A 14,197-nucleotide genomic window follows, 5' to 3' on the forward strand; every position below is an offset into this window, starting at 1 on the left:
TGCTGGGAAAGACTGCAAGAAGGAGGAGAAGGAGGCAGCAGAGGATGAGATGGTTAGATAACATCACTGACACAATGGACATGAGTTTGAGCAAACTCCAAGAGATAGTGAAGGACAGAAAAGCCTGATGTGCTGCAGTCCATGCAGTCGCAAAGAGTCGGACACGACTTAGCAGCTGAAAAACAATATAGTGTGTTAGAGGGTGATAAATGATCTGGAGAAAAAGTAAGTGTTGGTCTAGGAAGAAGAGACTCTGAAGGAGGGGAGGGGTCAGAGGTGGCCAGCCAGGGCTCTTTGATGTGATGTTATTCAACCCAAGACCTGAAGAAGGTGGGAGAGTAAGCCCTGAGGATACAAGAAAAGCATTCCAGGAAAACAGCATAGCAAATGCAAAGGCCCTGAGGCAGAATGGCACCTGGGTGCTCTAAGAGCAAAGGAAGGTATACTAGAAAGTCTTCTCTTCTATCCAGAGAAACAGGGAGCCACCCAAGTCTTTTGAGAGGGGAGTGACTTGAGCTGACTCAGGCGTCTACCGGATCTGTTCATGGAGACTAGAGCAGGGAGCAAGACGCTAGGAAGACACCTACTGCATGTATAACTATGAGCAAGTCTCCAAGCCCTTGTGAGCCTCAGTTTTCTCATCTGTGAAATGGAGCCACCCCAGCACTGAACCTCACTGGGTTCGGGGAAGAAGTGGGTGTACAACTCAGTCCGTGGGGACCGTGGCACAGAGGGAAAAGATTTCATGCCAGAGGAGTCTGTTAATTTTGTGATACTCTTGGAGTCGTGTTGGGCACTGAATCTTAGCTATCATCGTCATTGGAATTATCGAGGGAAGTTTTCAAAAGAAGAGGGAAGAGGGCTGAGGGCACCAGTGGAGACAGAAACCCCAGAAGGAGGTGAGCACGGAGCACGGATGGACCTCAGCCCTGGGATTAGAAAGGTGGGCCCCAGGTTCAAAGCCCACTCTGCACATTGACCATGAACAAGTGGCAATTAGCTTCACAGAGGTACCAGGGGAAGTCGGAGCGGGGTTTCTGGCGCCACATTGCTGGGGCTGTTCTCCTGTTGTGATGGAGACAGTGCCGGCTCCCCGCCGCCGCCCCGGAGTCCCGCCCCGCCCAGGGCCGCTCCAGGAGGCTGTGCCGAGGGAGCGCTCAGGTATGCGGAGGGGGAGGGCCTGGGAGGGACAGGAAGGACAGGCCGCGGCGGAGGGAGAGCAGCGCCTCGGCCTGTCAGAGACAGACCGGCAGGTGAGGGGGACTGGGAGACATCTCGGTCCTAGGGAGGAGGGGCGGGGGCCTGGACCCCCGGGTCTAAGGGAGGAGGGGCGGGGGCCTGGACCCCCGGGTCTAAGGGAGGAGGGGCCTGGGGTCTGGATCCCCGGGTCTAAGGGAGGAGGGGCCGGGGGCCTGGACTCCTGGTCTAAGGGAGGAGGGCCTGTAGGCCCAGATTCCTGGTCTGAGGGGCAAGGGCCTGGGGGCTTGGAATCTGGGTCTGAGGGAGGAGGGGCTGAGGCCGGTATTCAGGTCCCGTGGTCACGTCAGCCCTCATCCTTTTGCCGGCTTCCAGGGCTCCGGGTGCCAGGAGCCGCCTTTTTCGGCACCATGAGCACCACCTCTGGGTAAGTACCCCTGTCCGCCAGGCCCCCAGCCCCCACCCTCCATCCACACCCACAGGTGGCATTTACAGCAGCCCAGGGCTGGCCATTTGGAAGCCTCTGAGCTGCCTCCCTCCCTCTGCCAATCAGACAGACCTGGGTTCAAAGCCCATTGCCAGCCTTCAGCAGTGGTGTGGCCCCAACAAAAGACATCACCTCCTCCAGCCTCAGTCCCTCCTCTGTGAAACGGGCAATTTCGAGAGCTTGACAGGATAACACACGTGCAAGACTCGGCTGTCTAACCAACAGCGGGTGCTCAGCTCATAGGAACCACTATGGCGGCTGCTGTTATCTGATTTTTTTTTTTTAACTTATTTAGCCACATTGCATGGCTTGTGAGATCTTAGTTCCCCGACCAGGGATTGAACCCTTGCCCCAGCAGTAAAAGCACTGAGTCCTAACCAGTGGACTGCCAGGGAATTCCCAATTGTTATCTTATTAAACATTGACCTAGTGCCAAGTTCATGCATGCTCAGTCTTGTCTGACTCTTTGTGACCCCATGAACTGTAGCCCGCCAGGCTCCTCTGTCCATGGGATTCTCCAGGCAAGAATATTGGGGTGGGTTGCCATTTCCTCCTCCAGGGGATCTTCCCAACCCAGGAGATCAAACGTGTGTTTCCTGTGTCTCCTGCATTGGCAGGCTGGTTCTTTACCAAGTGATAACCTGGGAAGCTCTGGGCTGTTTATAATGAAGGGTCAAGTCTCCTGGAGTGACCAGGGAGAAAGACAGAGAAGCATGGAAACAGGTGTCTGGGAGATGTAAAGGAATGATTTCTCCAGCCCAGAGATAATCAAATTGTGGGGAGATTTGACTGACCAAAGCAGGATGAGGAGCAGAGGTTTGACTGAAAGGGTTTCTCATCCTTCGGCTCTCATCCCTGACCCCAGTCAAGCTCTGAGCTTCTATTATATCTGGGCAAATGGGATTCCAGAATTCTTCTAGCAGAAAGTGACCTTGAAGAGGAGGTTGAGGACAGGTTTTGGCTGGAAAGGGCCCATGGGGGTAGAAGGGGAAGAAGATAACTTCCCAGCTACTCCCAATGCCTGTTGTTCAGTCACTAAGTCATGTCCGACTCTTTTTTGACCCCATGGACTGCAGCACACCAGGCCTCCCTGTCCATCACCAACTCCTGGAGTTTGCTCAAACTCATGTCCACTGAGTCAGTGATGCCATCCAACCATCATCCTCTGTCGCCCCCTTCTCCTCCTGCCCTCAATCTTTCCCAGCATCAGGGTCTTTTCTAATGACTTGGCTCTTTGCATCAGTGGCCACAGCCTGTGGTTAGGATTTGGTACTTTCACTGCCAAGGCCTGGGTTCAATCCCTGGTCTGGGAACTGAGATCCTGCAAGCCATGTGATACAGCACAGCTTAAAAAAAAAAGTCCATTTCTGGAGCAACTGTGTGTTAAGCAGTTTGCATGATTGTAATAATGTAAGAATGTGGTCTTCATTGATATAGTGCGTGCGTGCTGTCCTGTCCGACTATAGGAGAGTCTACAAAATGCTCCAACTGCATCATCTCATTGAATTCACCCAGCAGCCCTACTGGATGGAGGCTGTGGGTAGCTCACCCCTGAGAAACTGAGGCAGGAGAGATTGTCTCTCCACCTCCCCCCACCCCGACCGGGATCTTATGGTAAAGCAGGAGCTAATAGGGGATTCAAATCCAGGTCTGGGTGACAGTGGAGACCACACACCCAGTACCACTGCCGTGCTTGTCTTATTAAAGTCCAGCGCTGGCTCTGCCTTGCTGCTCAAAATCCTCCGTGGCTCCCCACTGCTCTCGCAGGCTCTGCCTGGCAATCAGAACCCCCACCATACGCTAAGAGTTCCCCCAGCCCCTCTCACCCCTCTTTTCCTTCACAGCCCAGAAGCTTCTCTCAAACAGAGTGCCAAGTCTATCTATGGTGAGTTTAGGGGCCAAGAAACCCCAGGCCAAGAGAAACTAGGTCTGAGGGACGAGGTAACTGAGGACCCAAATCCTGGGTCTGATGGGGGAGGGGCTGGGGGCTGGCCGCCTAGATCTAGGGGGAGGGGCTGGGGGCTGGGGCTCCTGGGTCTGGGGGAGGGGCTAGGGGCTGGGTCTCCCGGTCTGGGGGAGGGGCTGGGGGCTGGGGCTCCCGGGTCTCGGGGAGGGGCTGGGGGCTGGGTCTCCTGCAGCTATTCCCCTTCACCCCTGCAGAACAGAGAAAGCGCTACTCCATTGAGGTTATGTCCGACTTTTCCACCAATGAAGTCAATGTGAGTCTGGGGTCTTTGTTGCCGCGAGTAGCCTTGTGGGAGGAAAGGCAGGCCTGAGGAGATGGGGGTGTTGAAAGCAGCTCACCTCCAAGCAGCATTAACTTGGGGAACTCAGTTTGCTTCTCTGCAAAGTGGATTTCTTCTACCTCGCCTTGGGTCTGCGGTGGAAGAACTCAATTCCACTTTCATCTGCCAACTTCTCCTCGGGACCAGCTCTTGTGCTGGACGTTTGGACCATGGGGACAAGTCAGGTGCCATCCCGGTTAAGTAGGGAGTCAGACAAGGTCCAGAAGTAGCAGCATGTGTTCTAATGGGGGTAGAGGTGCTTAGCAGGACTTGGATATAACCCAGACCATTCCCTGCCTTCAAGGGGTCTTGCGGGAGAGCTAGACCCGAGTGTTAGTCTTTAGGATGGGAGACACAGCGAGGGCACTGGGGGAGGTGGAGCAGGTGCTCAGAGAAGGCCTCTCAGAGGACGTGTGGTTAGTCGTGGGGTGGAAGGCCGATCCCAGGGGTATCCTCAGCCCACCCGGCTTCATCCTGGGACCCACTGCTTCCTTCGTGGCCCCTGCCAGCACCTGGTAACCTTCAGCCTGGGTGAGGATGCCATACACACGGTGGAGGACGCCTCGCAGAAACTGGCCCTCATGGACAGCCAAGGCCGCATCTGGGCCCAGGACATGCTGCTGAGCGTGTCTGCCAGCCACGTCACGCTGCTGGACCCGGTCTCCAAGGTGCCCCGGGGCGCGCGAGTGGAAGGAACGGCTGGACCGAGAGCCTGGCCCTAGGGACGTCAGGGGCTTCGCCCCCTTTTTGAGCTTCACTAGCTCATCTATGGAGAAGGCAATGGCACCCCACTCCAGTACTCTTGCCTGGAAAATCCCATGGACAGAGGAGCCTGGTAGGCTGCAGTCCAGGAGGTCGCTAAGAGTTGGACACGACTGAGCGACTTCACTTTGACTTTTAACTTTCATGCGTTGGAGAAGGAGATGGCAACCCACTCCAATGTTCTTGCCTGGAGAATCCCAGGGACGGGTGAGCCTGGTGGGCTGCCGTCTATGGGGTCGCACTGAGTCGGACACGACTGAAGCGACTTAGCAGCAGCAGCAGCAGCTCATCTATGAGCCCTACCCCGGGGGGAGGAGGGGTTTGCCCTGCGCAGCGCCTACTTCTGCCGGCACCGCTGTCGTGGTCACTCTGGAGTCTCCGCGGCTCCAGGCCTCAGTTTACCCGCTGCCCCACCCCTCCAGGAGGAGCTGGAGTCCTATCCTGTGAGCGCCATCGTGCGGTGCGACACGGTGAGACCGCCGGGCCAGAAACGCCCTCTGCTGCTGCTCGTGTGCCAGGAGCCGGAGCGCGCGCAGCCCGACGTGCATTTCTTCCAGGGCCGGTGTGTCGGGGTGAGCGAGCCGGGCCCGGGGCCAGAGCCCGGGGCGCGGCCGGCACCCGGAGGATTCCAGGGGCGGGGTCCGAAGCCCTCCCGCCAATGGGGTGGGCCCTCTACTCTTGGGGCGTGGCCTGGGGCAAAGGCGGGGTCGGGGCCTAGGAGGGGGCGTGGCCTGGAAAGAAATTCTGTAACAGAGGTGGGGGGCTGAGGATAGGTTGAACTGAAGGAAGGTGCGGGCAGAACGGAGACCGAGGCTAAGAGCGCGGACACAAAGGCGGAGAGAGGGGTCCTGGGAGCAGCCGGAACTAGTGTGGGCGTGAGTGTGGTCGAGGCGCGAGGTACCACCCGGACGGGGCCTCCGTGGTGGCAGGCAGTGGCCGAGGGCAGGGACAGTTTTAGGGCAGGGGCGTGAGCCCAGGGCGTGGGCGCGCGTGGACGCAGTGCGCGGGCGCTGACTACCCGTGATCTAGGGCTGAGCCGAGGGATCGACCCGGAGCACGGCGCTGAGCGGGCAGGGGGTGGGGTAGGGTGGGGCGGGGTCGTGGCCTGACTGCGCTCTTGGCAGGTGGAGTCGATCCGAGAGGAAATCCAGAGAGCTCTGCACAACTACCGCTCGGGCTGCGGGGAGCGCAGGGCGGCGGCGCTCAGGTAAAGCGGCTGGACTGTAAGCGGAGGGGAGAGGAGATGACGGGACGGTATCTGGAGGGCCGGCTCCCTTCTTTGGGCTTCAGTCTCCCCATCCGAGAAATCGGTTGATACCACTAGCCTAGAGCAGAGCCAGTTTTAGAGTCAAACCCTCTCCAAGTCGCCTATACCTCCCAACTCTTTGCGACCCCATGGATTGCAGCACGCCAGGGTTCCCTGTTCTTCACTATCTCCCAGAATTTGCTCAAACTCACGTCCATTGAGTCAGTGAGGCCATCCAACCATCTCATCCTCTGTCGTCCCCTTCTCCTGCCTTCAATCTTTCCCAACATCAGGGTCTCTTAATGAGTCGGCTCTTCGCATCAGGTGACCAAACGACTGGAGCTTCAGCTTCAGCATCAGTCTTTCCAAAGAATATTCTGGATTGATTTCCTTAGGATGGACTGGTTTAATCTCCTTACTGTCCAAGGGACTCACAAGAGTCTTCTCCAGCACCACAATTCGAAAGATTGAAGCCCCGAAATTCTCTGCTCGCTGTACCCCTCGGTGTTCCCAGCCTGCCTGCCGTTGTCCCTCCGCAGGGCCACGCGAATGCAGCCGCAACAGCACCCCTCGCCAGTCGCAGAGGCCGCGCCCCTGCCGCATTGCCCGATGTTCCGCGCGGCGATCCACACAGTGCAGCCGGCCGCGGGCCGCGGGCGACCCCAGGCGGAGCCCATCCCAGAGGCGGAGGAGACGTGTAGGCCGAGCCGGGAGGAGGTCTGCCCCAGCTCTGACCCGGCCTCCCCGGACCTGGGCCCCCGCGGCCCGGACCTGGCCAGTCTGCAGGCGGAGCGGGAGGTGGTGAGCGAAGCGGGGCGAGGGCCTGGGGCGGGACTGACCGCAGGTGTGAATCTTCTGTCAGGGGTGTGGGGCTTGGTCCTGGGACCTCGGTCTGACTTCTGGGGATGTGGCCGGTGGTGACAGGATGGGGCAAGGTCAAGCATCGGAGGTCGTGGCCTGGCCGGAGTGTGCCCCAGTGCTCTTGGTTTGTGGGACTTTGGACGTGGGGCGGGGCGGAATGAGGGTCTAGGATTCAGGGGTCCCATGCATCCCCCTGCCCTGGCCCCCAGGACATCCTGAACCACGTGTTCGACGATGTGGAGAGCTTCGTATCCAGGCTGCAGAAGTCAGCCGAGGCGACCCGTGTGCTGGAGCAACGAGAGCGCAGCCGCAGGACCCGGCACCAGGAAGCTGGGGGTGAGGGGGCGCCATCCAGCGGCAGTCCCGAACAGCCCCTCCCTGGCCCTCTGGGGCCACTCCCAAATATCCTCCCTCTCCCCGGGCCTCCCCCTGCACCCCCTGCCAGTATGACTCCCCCTCACGACCTCACTGGGTCTCTGTCTCTCTCTTTGACCCTGCCTGATGCTGTCTGCACGTCCCCCGTCACCGCGCCTGACTTCCTACCCACAGAGAGCCTCCTGGCGCTGCGGGCCAAGCCGCCCTCAGGGGCCGAGTACACCGACGTACTTCAGAAAATCAAGTACGCCTTCAGCCTGCTGGTGAGTACACACCCACCTCGGGGCCTCAGGGGGCGATAGGAATAGCGAGTCGCACGTGTCCACGCACTAACACCAGCACCCCCCCCCCCCCCCGGCTCTCAGGCCCGCCTGCGCGGCAACATCGCCAACCCCACCTCCCAGGAGCTGCTGCACTTCCTGTTCGGACCTCTGCAGATGGTGAGACACCCCCGGCCTCAGCCCTGCAGCACAGGAGTCCACTTCAGGCTGGTCTGATGGCCTGCCCACTCCTGCACCCCTGCCAGATTATAGACACCTTGGGCGGCCCACAGTTGGCCAGCGGCGTGAGGCGGCCGCATCTGACTTCTGAGGCTGTGAAGCTGCTGCGGGAAAATGTCACTCAACGTGAAAATACGCTCTGGACCTCGCTGGGGGACTCTTGGACCCACCCGGGGTAAGGGGCAGGGCTGGGGGGCAGGAGGCGTGGCATTTAAGGGGCGGGGCTGGGTGGGGCGTGGTGATTGGAGGGATAGGACTGGGAGGTGTGAGGCGCGGTGATTTAGGGGCGGGGCTGGGAAGAAGAGGCGTGGTGATTGGAGGGAAAGGGCTAGGAGGCGTGAGGCGCGGTGATTTAGGGGCGGGGCTGGGAAGAAGAGGCGTGGTGATTGGAGGGAAAGGGCTAGGAGGCAGGAGGTGCGGTGATTTAGGGGCGGGGCTGGGAGGCAGGAGGCGTGGTAATTTAGGGGCGGGGCTTGGAGGTAGACAGTGTGGTGATTGGAGGGACAGGCTAGGAGGCAGGAGGCGGGGTGGTTTAGGGGCTGCTCTGGGAAAAAGGCGTGGCTGTTGGAAAGATGGGGTTGGGAGAGAAGGGTGGTTGTGGGGCTTAGCTAGAGGGTGTCTTCAAAGAAACTGAAGTTTTGGTGGGACTAGGACAAATGTCACGATCCGATTGGAGGAAAGGCCAGAAACTCTTTGAGTGTCGTGTGAAACAGTCTGCTGAGCCTCAGACAGCTTTTGGTGGTGTGGCAGTGCCCAGTGGTTTCTCTCCTAGGAAGGCCTATCACCTCCAGGTTCTGGGGTCATAATTTGCACACAGGACCTGTATTCTCAATCCCTCACCTTTCCCCAAGGAGAGTATTGCTTTCTCTGTTTAAAAAAGTTGCAAAAATAAATCTTAAAGTTAGGTAGTGAGGTTTTTTGTAGCATGATTAAAAAAAAAGAGAGAGAGAGAGACTGAACCAGAGCTCGAACGGGAATAAAAGGCAAGACTTCCAGGAATGGATCAGGGCTATAGCAAAGAGATGGGCTTGGGAAACGTTTGGTCTGTGGATTTGGAAAGGGCACAGCTTTTCGGAAGCTGGCAGCTTCATGGGAGCAGGTGCAAAGCTAGATGTTGGACTTAGGGGAGAGGGGTGGGAGACCCAGTTTGAAATCAGAGGTGAAATTCAAGAGAGTGTAGTCAGGATATTTACAAATACAGTTGACGTCATGGATGCAGCTTAGAGTAAGGGGCAGGTCTTGGTTTAAAAAAATGGCGGGGGGAGGTAAGGTTACATTTGTTGGGTTAGAACAAGGCTAAAGGGAAGGGGGAAAACTTCATGAAGTTACTGACAGTGACTGACAGTCTGAAGTCAAACCTTCAGGATCCCTGAGCCCTCGGCCCTTGCCTTGGTTGCAGGGTGGACCTACCCCCAGAGGAGGGGCCCCCATACAGACCTGAGTTCTACAGCGGCTGGGAGCCCCCAGCCATGGACCCACAGGGCCGTGCCTGGGAGGACCCAGTGGAGAAACAGCTACAGCACGAGCGGCGGCGCCAGCAGGTGAGGCTAAAGCTTAAGCTCCCCCAGATGACATGGGGGTAGGGGGCGTGACCGGAAATCCCGGGGATGCAAGCCGGGTCCCACCTGACTTACTGTTCTCATGTCCTGCAGCAAAGCGCTCCCCAGGTCGCTGTCAATGGGTGAGTGTCAGTGGGTGAGTTGGGTCAGTGGGGTCCAGGTGGGGTGCGTCCTGAGGGCTCCCAGTGCTGACTCCGCTCCCCCTTTTTTCTTTTTGTCTTCCCGGTTCTTCGAAGGTGGGTGAGGTGGTGATGAGGCAGGGGTGGGGCAGGGAGAGGGGGGAGAATCAGGGAGGGAGGGAGAGGGCCCCAGTTTCTGGGTCCAAGGGAGGAGGGTGCTGGGAGTGGGTAAATCTGAGAGAGACCCCTGAATCCCCAAAGATCTGGAAGAAGGTGGCTTGGTTTCCGAGGGCCTGGAAAGCTCCCCTCCTGGGTCCCTATGAGGACAGAGTTCTAGGTGTTGGAGAGAACAGGCTGGGGAGTTGAACATTTGGGTTTTGAAGAAGAGCTCAATCTGGTGCTTGGAACCTTGGAGAGCCAGGGAAGCAGACTTGCGACTTCAGGGGCCAAGGGGCAAGTTTCTGGGCGAGTTAGAAAGTGGTACTATTTCCGAGCTCCTAAGAGAGATCAAGACTCGGAGGCTGGACCCTCGCTTTCCCAAGGCTCTCAAGCAATTGTCTTGGTCCCTGCTGGCTGTCAGACTGGGACCTTTTAAACGTTAAATAGTTTAGGAAATTAAAGCTTGAGATCTGGGCTCCTAGGTCTCCAGAGGAGGAAAAGGACTGGGGGTGCAGGTCCATAGTTCCAACAAGCAGTGGGGGTGCGGGCTCTTGGGTCTCCGGGGAAGAAGGGCCTCGAGGAGCCAGGATTCCCTGAGCAAGTCGGGGGCAGGTGTGAGGGAAGCCACGTGAGATGAGAAGAGAGAAGCAGCAGGTGTGGAGGAGCAGAAGCGGGTCTGGGTAGGGCTGGGGCAGAGAGTCTCGGCAGAGACGGCGTGCTGGGAGCTGCCAGCCTCACGCGGGGGCACCTCGGCCCTGAAGATCCCCTTCTCCCTTGCACAGGTAGGCTTCATGGTGAGGTGCCTTTTCCTGGGGTGTCAGAGCTAAAGGTCTGCTCACCTCCCCGCCAGCTGCCTGGTCCAGCGGATCCCCTTCTCCCTACGCTTCTGAATCTTGACACCCCCAGCTTTTAACTCACCTTTTTTTTTTTTTTTTTTTTTTGCACTTTAAGTTCTTTGTGGGGGTAGCTGGAAATAACTATAATCCCTCCCTGAAAGAGTGGGAAGTCTGTGATGTTGTATAGGCTAGCAGTTAAAGAGCTTAGGGTCATGGGAGCATTCAGGTTCACGCCCAGGTGAGTGCAAGTACTGCATTGGCCCCAAAGTATGGAGAAACCTGGAGGAAGTGTTTGGTCCACCGAATAGAATGGAATTCCTCAGGACATGAGCTCAGGCCAGCCTGACCGAGTCCCCAGTGTAATTATACTTCTTTCTTGCTCTATGACCTTTACATCACGGTTTCTCTCCTGTAAAATGGAGATAATAATTGGGTCTCTGGGAGGAGTAAGGAACTAAGAGGTTCAAACTCATGGTTCTACCAAGGGCTGTCCCAGTATCAAGTCAGCTAGTGTATATAACAGACTTTGAGTAGTTTCTGGCATACAGTAAGTGCTATGTACATGTTGACTCTTGTTATTATTATGCTTATCATTTATGCATGAGCCCAGTACATAGCAGATGCTCAATAAATAGCAGCTGTCTCTAGCTGTATGATCTGGGAAAAGTGATTTTATTTCTCTGAGCCCGAATGTTCTCATCTAGAAAACGGAGCTGATGCTAGTACTCATATCATGTGCTTACTGCATGGTGCCCAGCATGAAAGGAGCACAGTATATTCAAACTGGCATTGCAGTGTCAAACCTCTGTTAACAGTATTAACCTGCCCCCTCCCCTCGGCCTTGACCCCCTGCTTGGCTTTAACTCCAGCTCACACCAAGCCCTAAGGCGCAGCACAGTGATGCTGGCTGCCTCCTTACGCCCCAACTCTTCCCCTTCTCCTCAGTCACCCAGACGAGGAACCAGAAGCTGAGCCCCAGGGGCCGGAGCCGGCGGGAAAGTGGGTCCTATGTAATTATGACTTCCAGGCGCGCAACAGCAGCGAGCTGTCCGTCAAGGAGTGGGACATACTGGAGGTTAGAGGAGTAGGGGTGGGGGCGAGGGGGTGGAGTCCACCCAACCCTCGCTACAGACACAGTCTCTGAACCCTCCGCTGTACCTCTTCCAGGTCCTAGATGACCAGCGCAAGTGGTGGAAGGTTCAGGACCAGAGGGGGCAGGAGGGATACGTACCCTATAATATCCTGACACCGCACCCGGGGCCGCGGGGGGGCCGCAGTCTGGTGAGCCGGGGCAGACTCCTGGGTCCTGAGGGAAGAGGAATTAGGGGGTCAGATCCTGAGAACAAGGGGCGTGGGGGTTAAGGGGTCAAAATCTCTGGAAGAGGAGGTGAATGGGGATTCAGACATTTACCTCCAGGAGAAGGGACTGTGACTCAGTCCTCTCTCTGATCCAGGTGCTTCCCTCTTGTTCCCCTCTCTAGGAGAATAGCACGGCCGTTCCCCCTCCACCACCAGCTCCGGCCCCGGGCCTGGCACCCCCCGCTCCTCCCGCATCAGCCTCGGCCCCGGCCCCTCCGCCCCCACCCCTTCTGCCAGCAGCACCAGCCCTGGCTCCAGGACTAGCGCAGACCCAGGGTCCGGCTCCGGCTTCGGCTCGGTCTCCTAGGGACAGCTGCGAGAACCTCAACAACTTGGACTCAGGCAAGAAGGGTGAGTGGTGGGGACACCCCTTCGAGGGAACGGTCCTTGTCCTCGCTTTCCAGGCAGAGAAAAGGAGACTCTGAAAAGGAGGTTCCCGACCACCCATCACGTGAACGCTGGAGGTCCCTGACCCTCTGGGCCCTTCGCCCTGAGTCGTCCCTTTCTCCTGGTTTCCCGCCTGTAGAGAAATTCTCCCCGATGCTCATGCTCAGTATCAACAAGGAGCTGCAGGCACGCCTGGCCCAGGGCCTCACGGGCCCCAGCCGCGCAGCCCCGGGGCCTCGCGCCCCGGAGTCGCAGCTCAGCCCGCACTCCAGCGCCTCTGAGGTCTGCGCCTGGCTACAGGCCAAGGGCTTCAGTTCAGGGTGAGTGTGGCGTTTGCCGGCTAGGAGGCTAGGGTTATACGCGCGTTAGAGGCGAAGCGCTCCCAATGGCCCAGTGGGAGTGGCAGACCCGGGGGCCTGGGATTGGTTCAGGACGGGGGCCTTGTCTGAGTGCAACTATGAATGTCAGGCTGTGATTGGCCTGTTTTCCTAGGCTCCGATTGGAGTCACCACGGAAACCTCGCGCTATGGTTGATAGAGCAGGATTCAGGAACTTTCAGCAGCTGATTGGACAAAGGCCTAGGGGCGGGCGTGACGTGGTTGGCGGGGCTGACATTCGAGCTGCGATTGGCCGGCAGGCCTGACCATGCCCTCAATGCCCCTGCTCAGGACCATCGCGGCGCTGGGAGAACTGAGTGGCGCTCAGCTATTCTCACTGCCGAAGGAGAAGTTTCGGGCGCTTAGCCCCGAGGAGGGGGCGCGCGTGTATAGCCAGATCACGGTGCAGCGCTCGCTGCTGGAGGTGAGCCGAAACCCTCGTCCCCAGGTCCGGGCCGGGGTGGGCGCTGAGGATGCTACGGTCCTGATTTCCACCCCTTCCTCCAGGACAAAGAGAATGTGTCAGAACTTGAGGCAGTGATGAAGAAGCAAAAGAAAAGAATGGAAAACGAGATAGAAACGGAAGTCTTTTGATCCTTTCCCTCCCCTCCGCTCAAAGTTTCGAGGCAGCCTCTCGGGAGATTGGACTCTGCAGACTGCCCTCGCCAGTGGAATTAGATCCCTCCAGAGATCGCCGACCTATTCCGACCTATTCCAGCCGTGGTCTTACCCGGTCCGGGTAGATAAAGAGGCCTGTTCTTGCTGGAGTCTCCCGAGCGAGTGCTCTCGGATTGGCCGAGAACTGGCTTTAGAGACAATTCAGGGGACGTGCTTGTGTTCGAGAGCCCTGTGCATTGTGATGTGCGGCCCAGTCTATAAACAGCCTCCTCCTAGCCGGCGGTGTAAACGGCTGTCCTCTCTACCCAGATATCAGGGGCCAAGAACCTGCCCCTCAACCCCAGATACAGCCTAACAGGAAAGGAATCCAGGAGGTGTCCCCACTCTCCTTGGTTTCTTCCTCTGAATCCTCCTCTCCCGCCCTGGGGCCCCAACTCAGACTTCTGACCTCCCAGCCTCCAGGTTGTCCTTGAGTTCACTCCAGAGGGACTGAACATCCAGTGTCCCAGTGCGCCCCACGCTCAAAATCCTCTTCTGGCTCCCAATCGCCGTCTTAGTCCCGAGTTGTTTGGTCCCTGCCTCTCCAACTTCATCTCTCACCTCCTCATCCCCCATGCATCCTGGCCCTGCCCGTCTCCACACCCCCACGTGCACAGCAGCCTCCCTAACCCCTGCTGCCTCTGCTTTCCCCCTCAGCACCACCACCTGCAACACATTTGTTACTGGATGCCTCCTGACTCTCCTCTAAAATGTATCGGATCTTTACCTGTCTCAATCGGTACTCCACCATCGACAGGCAGGCCAGGGCCTGGCAAGTAGAACAGGATCCCGAATGATGGAGTGATTGAATCAATGAATGAATGCCCCAACTTAGAGGATGGCTCCTATTGGGCTCCAGCCGACTGTTGCCACGCTGAACTGAATAGTTTGTACTATTAGATTCCTATTCCCCAAACTTTAAATGCTGGTAACTGACGCAAATTTGTTTCAAAAACTGTAATGGCAAGAGCCGAGCTCCCCAGCCCAATAATCACAGCCCCTATCCCTTGCCTGACTGACCCTGCCTGCTT

At 57.7% G+C, this 14,197-nt stretch overlaps 1 protein-coding gene across 3 annotated transcripts; it reads left to right on the forward strand.

Moving 5' to 3' along the window:
• Positions 1 to 1,177: 1,177 nt before the first annotated feature.
• EPS8L1 (EPS8 like 1) lies at positions 1,178 to 14,178 on the forward strand. Of its 3 annotated transcripts, none has more exons than XM_027514710.1 (20): positions 1,178 to 1,253; positions 1,573 to 1,624; positions 3,529 to 3,569; positions 3,845 to 3,903; positions 4,479 to 4,637; positions 5,154 to 5,303; positions 5,856 to 5,938; positions 6,517 to 6,778; positions 7,048 to 7,174; positions 7,388 to 7,476; positions 7,579 to 7,653; positions 7,740 to 7,888; positions 9,113 to 9,254; positions 9,366 to 9,394; positions 11,332 to 11,461; positions 11,554 to 11,667; positions 11,868 to 12,096; positions 12,272 to 12,452; positions 12,801 to 12,933; positions 13,017 to 14,178. In XM_027514710.1, exons 2-20 carry the CDS (start codon positions 1,608 to 1,610, stop codon positions 13,101 to 13,103), a joined length of 2,256 nt encoding a protein of 751 aa, XP_027370511.1. In that variant the 5' UTR covers positions 1,178 to 1,253; positions 1,573 to 1,607; the 3' UTR covers positions 13,104 to 14,178. The 3 variants fall into 3 exon arrangements, 2 of the variants coding, with proteins under 2 accessions (XP_027370511.1, XP_027370513.1); XM_027514712.1 differs by having other exon boundaries at positions 11,871 to 12,096; XR_003506365.1 differs by lacking the exon at positions 12,272 to 12,452.
• Positions 14,179 to 14,197: the final 19 nt, after the last annotated feature.

The sequence above is a fragment of the Bos indicus x Bos taurus genome, chromosome 18 (assembly GCF_003369695.1).
Source record: "Bos indicus x Bos taurus breed Angus x Brahman F1 hybrid chromosome 18, Bos_hybrid_MaternalHap_v2.0, whole genome shotgun sequence".
Lineage (NCBI taxonomy): Eukaryota > Metazoa > Chordata > Mammalia > Artiodactyla > Bovidae > Bos > Bos indicus x Bos taurus.